This window comes from Seriola lalandi, unplaced genomic scaffold (assembly GCF_002814215.2).
Source record: "Seriola lalandi dorsalis isolate HSWRI2012SDOR001 ecotype SW California unplaced genomic scaffold, Sedor1 jcf7180002053338, whole genome shotgun sequence".
Classification (NCBI taxonomy): domain Eukaryota; kingdom Metazoa; phylum Chordata; class Actinopteri; order Carangiformes; family Carangidae; genus Seriola; species Seriola lalandi.
Window position 1 is genome coordinate 13,668 of NW_019523891.1, and position 15,000 is coordinate 28,667.

At 46.6% G+C, this 15,000-nt stretch overlaps 2 protein-coding genes across 2 annotated transcripts in view; one reads left to right on the forward strand and one right to left on the reverse strand.

Moving 5' to 3' along the window:
* LOC111651067 (suppressor of cytokine signaling 7-like) overlaps positions 1 to 6,310 on the forward strand; it is a 10,878-nt gene extending 4,568 nt beyond the window's left edge. Inside the window, exons 5-9 of the mRNA XM_087172556.1 lie at positions 26 to 194; positions 313 to 441; positions 827 to 962; positions 1,590 to 1,730; positions 1,819 to 6,310. Coding sequence (XP_087028682.1) covers positions 26 to 194; positions 313 to 441; positions 827 to 962; positions 1,590 to 1,710 — 555 coding nt within the window. The 3' untranslated portion in view covers positions 1,711 to 1,730; positions 1,819 to 6,310. The remainder of the gene's footprint in view (positions 1 to 25; positions 195 to 312; positions 442 to 826; positions 963 to 1,589; positions 1,731 to 1,818) is intronic.
* Positions 6,311 to 8,711: 2,401 nt separating this feature from the next.
* On the reverse strand, positions 8,712 to 14,114 carry LOC111651068 (properdin). The gene is made up of 9 exons (XM_023401025.2): positions 13,953 to 14,114; positions 13,708 to 13,866; positions 13,394 to 13,603; positions 13,146 to 13,313; positions 12,160 to 12,351; positions 11,654 to 11,827; positions 11,300 to 11,497; positions 10,113 to 10,224; positions 8,712 to 9,162 (listed from the first exon to the last, which is right to left on the reverse strand). Exons 1-9 carry the CDS (start codon positions 13,981 to 13,983, stop codon positions 9,000 to 9,002), a joined length of 1,407 nt encoding a protein of 468 aa, XP_023256793.2. The 5' UTR covers positions 13,984 to 14,114; the 3' UTR covers positions 8,712 to 8,999.
* Positions 14,115 to 15,000: the final 886 nt, after the last annotated feature.

Sequence of the window (15,000 nt, forward strand, 5' to 3'; positions counted from 1 at the left end):
TGTGTGTGTGTGTGTGTGTTTTCAGTGTGGCTGGTACTGGGGGCCGATGAACTGGGAGGACGCAGAGATGAAGCTGAAGGGGAAACCAGACGGATCGTTCCTGGTCCGAGACAGTTCAGACCCTCGATACATCCTGAGTCTGAGCTTCAGGTCACAGGGAGTCACACACCACACACGCATGGAGCACTACAGAGGTAACACACACACACACACACACACACACACACCCTGATCTGAACAGAGACACAGCTGCAGCTCTCTCTCTCTCTCAGGTGTGAAGTGTTGATGTGTCTCGTCCTCTCTGTCTCTCAGGAACCTTCAGTCTGTGGTGTCATCCAAAGTTCGAGGACCGCTGTCACTCGGTGGTGGAGTTCATAGAGAGAGCCATCATGCACTCCAAGAACGGGAAGTTCCTCTACTTCCTGCGCTCCAGAGTCCCCGGTAACCAGCCAGCCAATTCCCTTTCACCTGTCCGTCCTCACCTGTCTGTTCTCGTCATGTGATCATGTTGTCACCTTGTTGAATTTCATTTGATGACGTCACTGTAACTGAATTTACCTGCAGGTATCAGTTGTTTATAATTTTAACCTCCGCCTCTTTCACATGAACAAGCTCGTACCTGGACAGGTAAACCCAGAGTTACCTGTCCAGGTGATAACCAGCTATCAATGTCAGGTTCAGTTAAACCAGATAACAGGAAGTTATCCTGGGTTTGTTGAACCTGATTTGTAGTTCAGATCCACACAGGTGTGTTCAGACTGAGCGACCTGTCACTCATTGTGTGTGTGTGTGTGTGCGTGTGTGCGTGTGTGTGCGTGTTTCTCAGGTCTGCCCCCGACCCCGGTCCAGCTCCTGTATCCGGTCTCCAGGTTCAGCAGTGTTAAATCTCTGCAGCATCTCTGCCGCTTCTGCATCAGACAGCTGGTCCGTATAGACCACATCCAGGAGCTGCCGCTGCCCACGTGAGTCCTCAACCCTGATCCTGATCCTGATCCTGATCCTGTTTCTGATCCTGATCCTGTTTCTGATCCTGATCCTGATCCTGTTTCTGACCCTGATCCTGTTTCTGATCCTGATCCTGATCCTGATCCTGATCCTGATTCTGACCTTGATCCTGATCCTGTTTCTGATCCTGATCCTGATCCTGTTTCTGATCCTGATCCTGACCTTGATCCTGATCCTGTTTCTGACCCTGATTCTGTTTCTGACCCTGATTCTGTTTCTGATCCTGATCCTGACCTGATTCTGTTTCTGACCCTGATCCTGATCCTGTTTTTCTATTGTCTTTTAGTTCAAGTAGATCATCATGCAACATGCAGCACACATGAACCTCCACACACACACACACACACACACACACACACACACTCACACACACACACACACACACTCTCACACACACACACACACACACACACACACACACACACACACACACAGAAAACAACACCAAAAAGCTTGCTCACAACAAAATATGATGAGTATTTATTTGCAGTTGTCTGTGGTTGAATTTGTGGTAATTATTGCGATGGTGACATCACGACTTCCTGCAGGGAACGGTTAACGCCTCCTTTTCGCTCTGCCCTCAGGCCTCTCATCTCCTACCTGAGGAAGTTTTATTACTACGACCCGGAGGAGGAGATCATCCCCCCACTGAAGGAGCGGGGGCCGGAGCAGAGCAGCCAGCCGGGGGTGGAGGCCCAAACGTAGCACTGGAGTCTGAGGACGAGGTGAGTGTGTCCTGCAGAGTTTGATGACAAAGCAGCTTCTACATGAAGACTGACTCTCTCTCCTCTCTCCTCTCTTCTTCTCCTCCAGTTTTTTCTTTTTGTTTTCTCCTCGTGTTTTTCGGACACTCGATCAGCTGACTGAAGAACGTTCAAACTTTCAAACTGCACTCACAGACTTGCAGCCAATCGGCTCCCTCCGCTCAGTCCTGTATCCGGGGCGAGTTTCAGATGATCCGCCCTCCTCCTCCGGGCTCCCTGATTGGCTCATGGGGTGTCAATGCAGGGGAGGGGAGGGGAGGGATTGGGGATGTGGAGACTCCGCCTCTTGTCTGATGTCATCACCGAGCAGCTTGACTGAAGGAAATGTCGCCGTTAGCGACGGCGCTTAAAAATGTGTAAAAGAAAAAAAAAACAAAGAACCTGCAGCTGCCTCCAGGATCCAGGAGCATTGTGGGAGTTCTACAGACAGCTGGAGGCCTTTGGCAGTACTGGTCCATGATGTCTGAATCCAGGCTCTCAGCCGGTCCACACCTGAGTCCACCTGAGTCCACCTGAGTCATGGTGACGCTCAGCTGTTAAACCGTCCAGTTGGAACAGGTGAAATCAGCCTCTGTCGTGTCGTTGTCGTGTCCTCACTGACTTTAGAATGAATGTGTAACGTCTGAAGAATTAATTACATATTCACACCGCGGCCATTTTCCTCTGACGTCACGCTCAGATCCTCTCACTGAAAGGATGATGTCATACTGCTGACTCTGACAGATTGTTTCTATTGATGCTTCATGATCGATGAGCAACAGAAAAGATGATGGAGAATGAGAATCTGAAGAGACGTCGACTCATATCTCAAGATAAAGCATTAGCTACAGCTAACGTTAGCATCAACCGCTTCTTAGCTAGCATTACTGTTTGACAGAGCTGCATGATACAAGAGAAATAAATCGATTCTGAACATCAACACGGATCTCAGACACGTTTAGTTCAGTCTGTAAGTGAAACACATTGATGGAATCAAGCTAGCAATGTAGCATTAGCTGCCCTGCTATATAAGTTAGCAGTGATGCTCCCCTGTCATCAAATCAAATCAAATTTATTTATAAAGCACATTTAAAACAACAGCTGTACAATCAGTAACATAAAAACAACACAGCAAGAACACAAACTGGTGAAAACAGACAGAAATGACAACTCTCACACTGAGTCAAAGGCCAAAGAATAAAAATGTGTTTTAAGACGTGATTTAAAAACAGGCAGTGAGGGGGACAGTCTGACACGTAGAGGCAGCTGAAAAGGCCCGGTCTCCCCGGAGCTTTAGCCTGGCACACCTGAGAGTGCGTAGAGGTACATGTGCCACTAAAACATCCGACAGGTAAAATGGAGCGAGCTCATGTAATGATTTATAAACGAAAGTTAAAATTTTAAAATCAATCCTGAAACGTACAGGGATCCAGTGAAGGGAGGCCGGCACGGGACGAGCTGCTGCATTTTGGACCAACTGTAGTCGTGAGAGGGAATTCTGGGTAACACCAACATAAAGAGCATTACCGTAGTCAAGGCGGGACGAAGTAAGAGCATGGATGACTCTTTCAAAGTCATTAAAAGACAGACACCCAGATTTCTAACAGTGGATTTTAGGTATGGACTTACAGAGCTCGGGTCTGTGTGTGGGCCAACACAGTCATGTGACTGTATCATTGATGCAGGTTGATTATGACACCAGACAACATTAGTTCATGTTTAACCAGTGGATTCATGTGTCATCTGAAATCTTAAGCAGCGCTAATACTGACATTTATGTTAATAGCAAAGGTCACGTTTGCTAGCCTAGCATTAGCTTCAGTGCTTCCAGTCGGGGTCGGTCTTCACCTTCAACATCTGGAAAATTTATCTGCTCATTCATCGACGTGCTCAAAAGAAGGTGAAGTGAAAAAACACAGGATTTATTCAGACATTAAAGTTCCCACCCTCAGTGTGACGTCAGAGGAAAATGGCTGCCGTGTGAATGTGGTCTATGAAGGTGGAGTGGGGAGAATCCGGCTGTGACATCATCATCAGATGTTTTAATTAAAGCTGAAACAGCTGAGGACAAACAGCTGATTCTGGATCCTGACTTAGAGACGTTCACTGACTCTAAAACTCCGTCATATCAAACTCCACAGAGACGTTTTCCTCAGGATGACCATGGACACTAGCTGAAAGCTCTGACCAGCTTTTACAGTAGATGTTCATCTGGTTCATTTCTCACCTGGAAAACAAACTGAATGAGAAAACACGACGCAGCAGCAGGACCTGAGCTCAGGTGGACTCCTGATGTCTCATGAGACCAGACTGACAAACGTCTCCCAACTCAGTGTTGTGTTAAACCGTCTCACCACCTGGTCTGGACCAGGTCCGGATCAGGTCTGGATCTGGTCCGGATCAGGTCTGGATCAGGTCTGGATCAGGTCTGGATCAGGTCTGGGCATCTACACTTCCTTGATACCTGGTGACCTGATGAAGACAGTGAGACACAGTCAAAAGCTCCAGAAGTGAACGGACCTGGTGTTGAGACGGTTTCAATGAGTGAAGACTGTTGGTTCTGAAGCTGCTGCTCCTCGCTGTCGCACTGTGGATCGTTTATCAGGTACTCCACATGTTCTGCTGCTCCGAGGCCAGACTGAGGTTTTGGGGGTGTGGGTGGTTACCTGGGTTACCTAGGTTACGTGGTCCGGCTCCAGCAGCCTCCTCCTCTGCTGGCTCTGAATCTGATCCACTGACCCGGAGTCAGTGGACCCTCAGAGAGAGGAGCGTCATGTGACCGTGTCTCATCACACCTCAGTGACCCGGGACCCTTTGTGTTGTGGTTAAGATGCTGGTACCAGGGCTGACCCCAATGTTTGTTGCCTTGGTAACCGATGTCCAAATTTGTATTTGAATGCTTCAGGTTTTTGTTGTTGATGTTTTTTTTTTGTTTGTTTTTTTTTTTAATTAATATATTTGCATCACCACAGAAATCCCACATTATTTATTATGCCGCATTAATTCTTATTATTAGTTATTCTCAGACAAGGACGTTCAATCTCAGTGATGACTCTCAGCTAATGAGACCATGTGATCATGTGACCATATGACAACCACACTACACAGATGTGGATCTGTGAAGATGAAATCTGAACTGACCTCAGGATTTTCACAGTAAAAGTGTTTTTATTTGTTTGCCACCGTTTTCTAAAAATATCTGTCGGCTCGTCTTAGAAGTTTTTCTGATGTCAGGACTGAGGACCTGAGAACCTGAGAACCTGAGGACCTGAGAACCTGAGAACCTGAGGACCTGAGAACCTGAGAACCGGAGAACCAGAGAACCGGAGAACCAGGGTCTCCTGGAACGAACCGACCTCGGCTAAAGTCAAAGGTTTTTAACAAGCACTTTGTCTGAAGCAAACTGAGGCTACATCCACACGAAACAATCTCTGTCCACACTAACACGCCTAAAAACAGTCACCTGCACTGAGCATGTGCAAGCTGGTGTAAACAGGAAGTAGATTGTCTCCAGCAAAGACAGTTGTAGCATTAAAACAGAGAATGTAAGTGAACAACAGCTGCAAAGACAACAAGGTCAGTGACACTGTCATTAATCATTGGGTTGTATTCACCGCTGGTAGTCCAGGCTGATGACAGCCAATCAGGAGAGACCGTGGCTGTGACCTCATTGTTTACAAAGGTCTCAGTTTCTGTTCAGACTACAACAAAACCCCAGAGTTTTCAAAATAAAACACAACACCAGATATTTCAAAATAAAACAGATCCTGCAGCATTTCCAAAAGTCTGTTTTGGGGACTGAAAAGCTCTGGAGTAGTTTGGACCGGAGGAGGAGACGTAGTAGTTTGGACGTAGCCTGAGGTCTTCAACCTGATGAGCTATCAATCAGTGACTAAAACAGTCTCAGGTCTCAGGTCGGGTTCGGGTTCTGGTCTTACGGATGCAGGGATCTGTCTTGAATCTAAAAGAGCACAGACCTAAAAGACACAATCCTGCACATGTTCTTTTCTTTGTTTGTGTTTGTCCCTGGTTTAAAATGATGAAGAGCTGTCACTGACACATGATGATGATGATGACGATGATGATGGTTTGTAGCTATTCTGACTCCAGAGCAAAACCAGGATCCTGGAGGCGAGAGCTGCGGCACTGTTACCAAAAAACAAACAATAAACTAAAAGAAGAAGAGGAGGAACGAGGATTACCGTGACGACTACTGAACTACGTTACCTTGACGATGTTTCACTGGAACGAGCCGGTGTTTGGACAGACTGGAGTTTCATTGATCCAGACGCTGGTTCTGAGTGAGTTCTGTCCCAGCAGAGACTGGGAACACTGGGAACACTGGAGCTGGGACTCGAGAACCCTGTGGGGACACTTCCATGATGTCATAAGTGAGGGGGGGGGGGGGGGGGGCACTGTACTGCACACTGAAGGCCTGAAGGAGAACTGCTGAACAGATGAAATGTTATTTTTGGTGTGGAGGAACAGTGACGTTGTGATCTGTCATCTTTGGTGCATTTTTGTGCAGTCACCTGTTAATAAAACAGTGTGGGCGGGGCTTACGTGTGTGTCTGGAGGTGGAGCTTCTTTCTGTCGTAGTGTTGCACATGAATCAGTCCTGGTGAACATTCACATGTTTTACGGGTCTTACACGTGTGTGGTGAAATGGCTGGATAGAGCCCTCGCCCTGTGTTTCACCTGCATGTGTGAAATTCAGTAGGTACATGAAACACGCCGAGACCCACAAAAAAGCCTCTTGCACCCATGTCTTAGACCCAACAGGAAGTCAGCCATTTTGAATAAACTCTGCAATTTAAGCGCCATTTTTGCAATTTAGGGGGGGTCGTTCTTTAACAAACTCCTCTTAGAGAATTAATCAGATCAACATAAATCTCTTTCATTGCTGCAAATACTTCACGCTTTTAAGGAACTCCCTTAGCTAAGGAGAAATTCAACTTCAAGTGTCAGACTTAAGTAGAAAACTTAAGGTGTTTTGTGCATCCGGCCCCAGGAATCACTTAAATTCAGTTGAACTGTTGCACAAAACACCTTGACCAGAGTTCACCTTGGTGAAGTTCCCATCAGAACAGGAGGATGAGATAGTGGCTTCTTTTAATGCCAGCAAACATACGGTCTCCATGGAAACTAGAATTGTTCTTACCATTTTTTCTTTACTAAGAAAACCTTTGGAGAGATTCTGTGCAGCAACTTTAAGTACTTCCCTCAGCCGAGGAGAAAGCTAATGTTTTTTGCAGCTCCAGATCCAAACCGGCTTCATGACACTTTTCATTAGAGTAAAACAAACTCGCACAGACACTGACGGTACAGCTGATCTCCTAGAGCGACTGATGTCATTGTTTTAGCAGAATTAGGTAATGCACCCACACAGGTAACAGGTGGAGACGCTCACTTCCTGTCTAACAACTCATTGCCCTGTCTCACCTCTGTAGTTCATCACCCTCCAGATGTTGTCCAGAATCTGGATGCAGAGCCAGACATCTAGGAGAGGAAAACAACGACCAGTCAACATCTTCATGATCAGTTTGACCTTCCCGCCCTTCACTGCTCACATGACGTGTTCCCTTCCCACCGATCGAGACGCCACCGTTCACTGTCGGTCCTTCACTGTTGTGTGGTCAAACGCAACACACGGCGATGCTCGTGAGCGTTCTGCATAGGGTGACCAGATGTCCCCGTTTTTAATGTTTGTAATTAAAAACAGATGTTTAGTGTCGCGCTTGTCTTGGCCAACAGTGGTTGCTAGCTGCTAGCTACAGCAGCTTCACATGTGAAGCTAAAACCATTTAAATAGAGTTATCCAATCAGATGTTTGTTTTGGTTTTTATGTTGTCTCTAGGCAGAGAAAAGGTCAGCTGGTTCACTCATTGGTTAGGAGATCATAACCGGGCAGTAAACTAACAAATACAAACATAATTCAAACAAACTGAACGACTGCTTCAAAGGTAGGGAGTCATCGTTTTATCAGTTGGCCTCCACAATAGTTAATTACAATACAACAGTTACTATAATTAGTTACTATAGTCCCTATTTTTTTATTTCATAGGTAAAAACATTGGTTACTTTAATGATTTATTGACGACTGACCTGGAAATGTCCTGGTTCTGGTCACCGACAGACACGTGAGGGTTAGTCTTCACAGTGGACGTCTCAGCTGGACGGCTTAACCTGCATCCTCGTGTCACCTCTGTGTCCCAGAAGTTTTTGCTCAGTCCAAAGTTCTTCACACACATGCAACCGTTCATCCGTCACCATCCGTCACCACAAGACTCGGGCGGATAATGTCTCGTGCAGGCGGAAAGAAGTGCGACCTGATATGTGACGAACAGAACACCTGAGGGAGGAGGACAGGTGAACTGTCCCAACTCTGTTACTGTGAGTTTGTTTGAACTCTGGATCATTCTCACCGTCAGCATCCTGAACCTGAACCAGGAGCAGAACCCCAGCTGGACCCACAGCAGAACACAAGTTGTTCCTGTCAGTCGTTCTCTCAGACACGAGACACCTGACAGGAGAACCCACCTCAGACCTCGTCCTCTCTCACCTTGATTGTCATATTAAAATGCACCTGTCTGATGATCCCGCCTCGTGATGTCGGTACACACCTGAGAGCGTGTGAACAGCCTCTGTCACCAAGACAACGGCTGTGTGTTCTGGTCCAGAGGCTGTTGGCTCATCAGCAGGTCAGACCTGTTTGAGTCTGAGACCACGACCTGGTTCTCACACCTGACAACAGTGTGATCTGGATCAACACAGACCAGTCTGATGTCACACTGTTGCACTAAAACAAAGACTGAGTCAGACACCTTAACTCCAGACTAACTCAGGCCAAAGACCGATGTAACCACGGTAACAATCAATAACACCCGCACTGATCAGCAGCACCAGACAACAACAAACAGGAAAACAACGTTGTTATGGAGAGAGCAAAGAAAAGAGAGAGAGTTTTTAGAGACTAAATCGGATTTGAATTTTTATTGTTTCACTCAAGTCAAAACAAAAAAGCCTTAATTTACCCAGAATGCATTGTGCCACAGTCTGACAACAGATAGTGAAGAACTAAGCTGCTTTGTGCAGATGAATTCGGACTCTGACTGTTTGTTTGATGTAAGAATCAAAGTCTCCTGGACTTTTTCCCAGAGCAGGATTTTTCTTCAGCTGTTGTTGTTGCTTTTACTGATGTGAAGAAACTGAGTCTTTCTCCCACAACATTAGGACTTTATTACAGGATTATCATGTGACTGTGATTCTGTTGCTGGAGTCAGACTCATGGCTGCAGGGGGGGGTGTTGTGACAGCGCTGGGTCTCAGACGCTTCCCCGCCGTCGGGCGTCGGGCCGCAGGCAACATGTGGCGTCCCAGAGAACTCCGGCTTCAACTTTTTAAGGCCGATAGGACTGAAACACACAACATCCACAGTCCAGTCAGACTCAGTGAAGTGGATCAGAACCATGTGGATCAGATCCCACTGATGCGGGACCTGATCGCAGATCTGTCAGCTCTTCATAAACACACAGTTAATGTGTTTCCTAAAGCTGCAGTGTCAGCCTGCTGACATTTACTGTTCCTGAGAGATGATCAATCAATCAATCAATCAATCAATCAATCAATCAATCAATCAATCAATCAATCAATCCGAATACTTGATTGATGCTTTATTGAATTCGGTTACGTTACAGTTGCTCCCTCAGGAAAGGAAATGTGGCGAAGAATAGAGAATTAGAAATAAGATTATAAGGATAAAGATCATTATATATTATCATGTTATTATTATTATTATATATTATTATTATATTGTATGTGTATATATATATATATATGTGTGCACATGTACATTGCTGATAATACCACATTATTACTATTACTATATATCATTGCTATCTATTATTATTAAAATTACTATTATTGTTGTATACAATCAACTTTTATTAGAACATCCTATCATACACACTCACACACACTCACACACACACACACACACACACACACACACACACACCAATAAAAAAAAGACAAAGATAAAATCCTTACATGAAATGTAAATATATGTCCTTACACTATGATATATGAAAACTATATATGAGTATATCAGTTAAAATATACACTGTAACTGTAACAGTTTATGGTGTAACTGCAGGGTTTGAAAGGTGCACTTGTCTGAAACGACACAGGGAATAGAAATAATGAAACTTATATTCGTTATGTATGTTTGTCACTTTGCTACACAAGCTCCATGTATGTCATCATGTATTCACTAAGCCTGTCTTATTAGTTTTTGTGATATACATATATGTAATTTATATATTATGTCAGGTGTTTCCAGCACAGAAGAACTCAGTGAACTCACCGGTATCCGCTGTAATCAGGTTTACAGTGTCTCACCCTGGAGCGACTGGACATTCCTCCACAGAGCGGCTCACATGAACTCCACAGCTTCCAGCCGTCCCAGGTGCCCTTCACTACAACACACACACACACGCACACACACGCACACACGCACACACACGCACACACGCACACACGCACACCAACAACAAGAAGAACAAAAGCATGTGATTGGCTGGTGATCAAATCTGTTAAGGCTGCTCCATGTCCCATCTGAGATGACTAATCTTTAATGAGGGGCCAATTTATTTATTGATTTATTTATTTTTGGCTGGATGCAACAGCGGGGCCACTCCTGACTGACTGACTGACTGACTGACTGACTGGTTATATTTCCACCATTGGTCTGCCAACTGCCCCATGATTGGACTGTGTACGGATGCCAACCGGGGCATTAGTGCTGCACCTCTTGTTTTGTGCAGTTTACTGAGCCGCTCTTGTTTCCCCGCTGCTCGAGAACTACAGGGAAGAGGAGGAGAACTTCCAATACATTGAGCCTCGCCTCCGTTACAGCAAATGAACTACTTAGATTCCATGGATCATTATTACTAAAGGAGGCGGAGGAATAACTCAACATCAGACACAGAGAGAGGAGAGAGGGAGGGAGGGAGGGAGAGAGAAGTCATCGCTAACTGCTAAAGAAGCTAGCAGGAAATGAGACAATACACTTACCGTAGCACAGCAATAAAAGCCCTGTTAAGACATAAAGGGTTTCTGTCCACTGAAACACTACAGGGGTTTTAATTTGAAACTATTACAGGAAGTGTTGAGTCGTATTACGCAATGCAGAAACTTAAACAAGACTAATATATCTGACCAACTCTACATATCAAAAACAGTGAGTTGGACCGAAGGACCTGCCTCTAATGAAAGTCTGTTACCTGCTGCAGGTAAATAAAGGCCCTGCCCACATTTTGAGGAAGTACAGCAGTAGAAAACTGAAAGATATTGTTTCTCTTCTGATGTTCTCTCTGATTATTTCAGTAAGTCGAGCTGAAATCACAGCTTAGTCTTTGTCTTTACCTGATGTGTTTGGTGATGTCATCAGACCTCTTGGTCAAGGTAAGATTTGGTTTTACGGTTCAGGTTAAAATGGGGTTTAGGCTAAGGTCAGGGGAACACACAGAAAGACAAATGTGTGTCACCCACAGTCACAGTTGTGGACATCATAGCAGACCCGACTGTGCGTCCGTTCGGATCCTTCGCAGATGGACCCGTTATGACCTCGATGCAGACAATGACGCAATCGAGTCTGACTGCCGCCCGACATCCTACAGGTGATGTTCTTGTTACCATACAGGGATTTACACGGGGTCCACGACGACCACGGCGACCACACACCATCCACTGCAAACAGACAGAAGGTATGTATGGATTTAGTCACTGATTAATGTGTTGCGCACTGGAACATCACCTCCATCACTGTGACACCTGGGAGTCATTATCACCTGTACATAAACACCTGGGAGTCATTATCACCTCTACGAACAATCTTGTGTGTACCTGGACAGTGTACGTTGGTTGTACAGATAATGGTTCGACGTCCCTCTCCAGGACATTGCAGGCCACCATGTTCAGAGGCGGGGCTGTCACATTTCCTGACTGACACCCGAAGCCCCACCCCACAGGTAACAGAGCAGGGAGTGTAGGGAGACCAAGAGCCCCATCCTCCATCCACTGGTAGAAGACAGACAAAATAGACAGCGGAAGACAGAGAGTCATTGTCTGTTTCTACTTTGAAGGTGCTTTCAGGCAGAGAGCTGCTGCTCTGCTTCCTGGGCTGGGCGTGGCCTGTGAACCTGATACCTGGGAGTCGGTCATCATCTCTGCTGGACACCTGAGAGTCATTAAAATACCTGGGAGTCGTTATCGTCTCTATGTGGACACGTGAGAGTTGTTAACACCTTTATGTGGACACCTGGGAATAAAAACACCTAAGAGTCGTTGACACACCGGGCAGGCGTTGGAACAGTGATAGGACAGACAGGTAGACACAAAGACAGATGTACCTGGGCAATGAGGCAGGTGGTTGCATTTTCCTGTCTGGTGGGTTTCACCTTGGCATGGTTTGCCGGGCGGAACGGATGAGGGGGCGGGGTTAGAACAGGAGCGCCGGCGGCTCCTGGGAGGAGCTTGGTTATTTGAGATACAGGAAGAGGGACAATCGCTCCAGCTGGACCAACCGGTCCAGAACCCGTCAACTGTTACAGACAGAGAGAGGAAGTGACGCTGCTGACGGACGTGGTTCTTACCAACACAGAGGCCAAATAATACGTTGTACATGATCATGACTGAACGTCCAGGACTGAACTGAAACCAGGGAAACTGAAATTCTCTTCTCTGTTTTGTCTCTTGGCTCCTTTGGACTCTTCCTGTTCTGACATGTCATCTTTTAGTGCGCTTTGGTCTGGTGTCAACAAAATAAAAGTCCCTATCATTGGCTCATCACAGCGATAGAGAAAAAGAACAATGAAAGTTTAAAAAAAAAACAACAACTTTCATTTCAAAAAAACTGTTTTTGAGGATAATTTTGTTTGAAAATATTTAAAAACATAATATTTAATATATATATATAAAAAATCTTTTCACAGAGGCAAGACAATTTATTTGTACGTAACATTGTCATACACAGAGGTCATTCAACGTCCTAACAGAAATACAAGAAGCATAAAAACACACATTATAAAATATAACTAGATCAAAGTGCAGAAATGACATTTAGCCCCGCCCACATGTTGGGAACCACTGACCGAGAGAGATTACCCCCACCAGGGGGCAGAGTCGGACCTGACTGTGTGTGTGTGTGTGTGTGTGTGTGTGTGTGTGTGTGTGTGTGCGTGTGTGGCCTGTGTGGGCCTGTGTGCGTGTGCGTGCGCGTGTGGGCCTGTGTGTGTGTGTGCGTGTATGTGTGTGTGTGCGTGTGTGTGTGTGTGTGTGTGTGTGTGTGTGTGTGTGTGTGTGCGTGTGTGTGCGTGTGCGTGTGTGTGTGTGTTACCAGGACAGGGGCTCCGACAGATGCTGGTCTGAGTGTTCGATCCCTCACACAATCGACCTCCATGCTTTGGGGCGGGGCTGTTACAGATCCTGATTGATAGCATAAGCCCCTCCCCACAGGAGGTAGAGCACGGCCCAGCCGGAGACCACTCCCCCCAGTTGCCGTCCACTGCAGAGACAGCCAATCAGAGCGCACGTCAGCTTTTCATTACTTTACCTGACATCTTGGTTGATCAGTTCCTCTCTCACCTGGACAGTTGGGGAGGTCGCTGCAGTCCTCTTTCTGGAAGTAATCTCCAGGGCAATGATTACCAGGTGGGTCCGTGTCATTGGAGGGGGCGGGGTTAGTGCAAGAATGATAGCGCACTTTGGAGGGGGGGGTGACATCACTGTGCTGGTCATCGATACACGAACCAGAACACTGAGACCAACTGGACCAGCTGGACCAACCCCCATGGACTGAGACAGATAGAGAGAGAGAGACAGGTAGTGAGAGAGAGACAGACAGACAGACAGGTAGTGAGAGAGAGAGACAGGTAGATAGAGAGAGAGAGACAGGTTACCTGGACAGGTGCGTGGTGGACATTCCTCCTCCCTCTTTGAAGGACCAGTGCAGGACAGAGGACACTGAGGACTGGAGCAGACTCTCGTTGTCTTCCTGACTCCGCCCACTGTCCCACAGGGGCAGGCTGACCAGGGGAGCCAGGAGCCCCACCCCTTTGCTACAAGCACACACACATTAATGTTAGTGTGTGTGTGTGTGTGTGTGTGTGTGTGTGTGTGTGTGTGTGTGTGTGTGTGTGTGTACCGTCACAGCAGCTGCTGTTGCACGGCTCCATCTGCAGCCTGAAGTCAGGGTTGTCACAGTCACCGAGTCCAAAACAATTCCTGCTCCTCTGCCTCACCCCCTCCCCACACAGGATGTTACAGGGTGACCATGACGACCAGGAAGACCACACTGCGATACTGAACACACACACACACACACACACACACACACACACACACACACACACACACACAGGGTCATGAATGATTTACATTTATATTTCCTCTTGTCACAGGTGTGACAGGTGTGACGGGGGTGACGGGGGTGACAGATGTGACAGGGGTGAGAGGGGGGACAGGGGGGACAGGTGTGACGGGGGTGAGACAGATGGGACAGGTGGGACAGGTGTGACAGGTGTGACAGGTGTGACAGGTGTGACAGATGGGACAGGTGTGACAGGTGTGACAGGTGTGACAGGTGTGACAGGGGAGGACAGGGGTGAGGGGAGGAGGAGCTCTCTTCAAATGGTTTTTAAAGACACATGACTCCAGAGTTTCAAAAACTCTTTCAGTGCTTGAAAACTCGTCGTGTGGAACGGAGGTGAAAACGTAGGAAAGAGATGTTTTAAAATGAAAAGGTGGCAGTGTGGACGGAGCCTCAGGCTGATTGAAGGCCAGACTGCTGCGTCCTGGACGTCCTGTGAAGGAAGGGGTCCACCTGAAGGTGAGAGAGAACCATGGTCCGGACCAGGAGCTGGGTGGAGGACAGGTAACACCTGATCTCTGATTGGTCCCTTCCACATTGATGTTAGTGGGTGAGCAGGTGTTTTAACCAGTGGAAAAGGCTGAACCCAGACTGAGCAGAGGAAAGTCATGTTGTGTGTGTGTGTGTGTGTGTGTGTGTGTGTGTGTGTGTGTGTGTGTGTTTGTTTGTGATTTTCAGGATTTCGACACAGGGTAAAGTTTCTTCATGTTTCCCATCATCAGTTACGCAATTTTCAGGCAAATGTCCCGAAAAAACAAAACAAGTAAAAAACAAATAATAAAGTGAAGAAGTTTCACTGCTGCAATAACTTCTCCTGCAGATC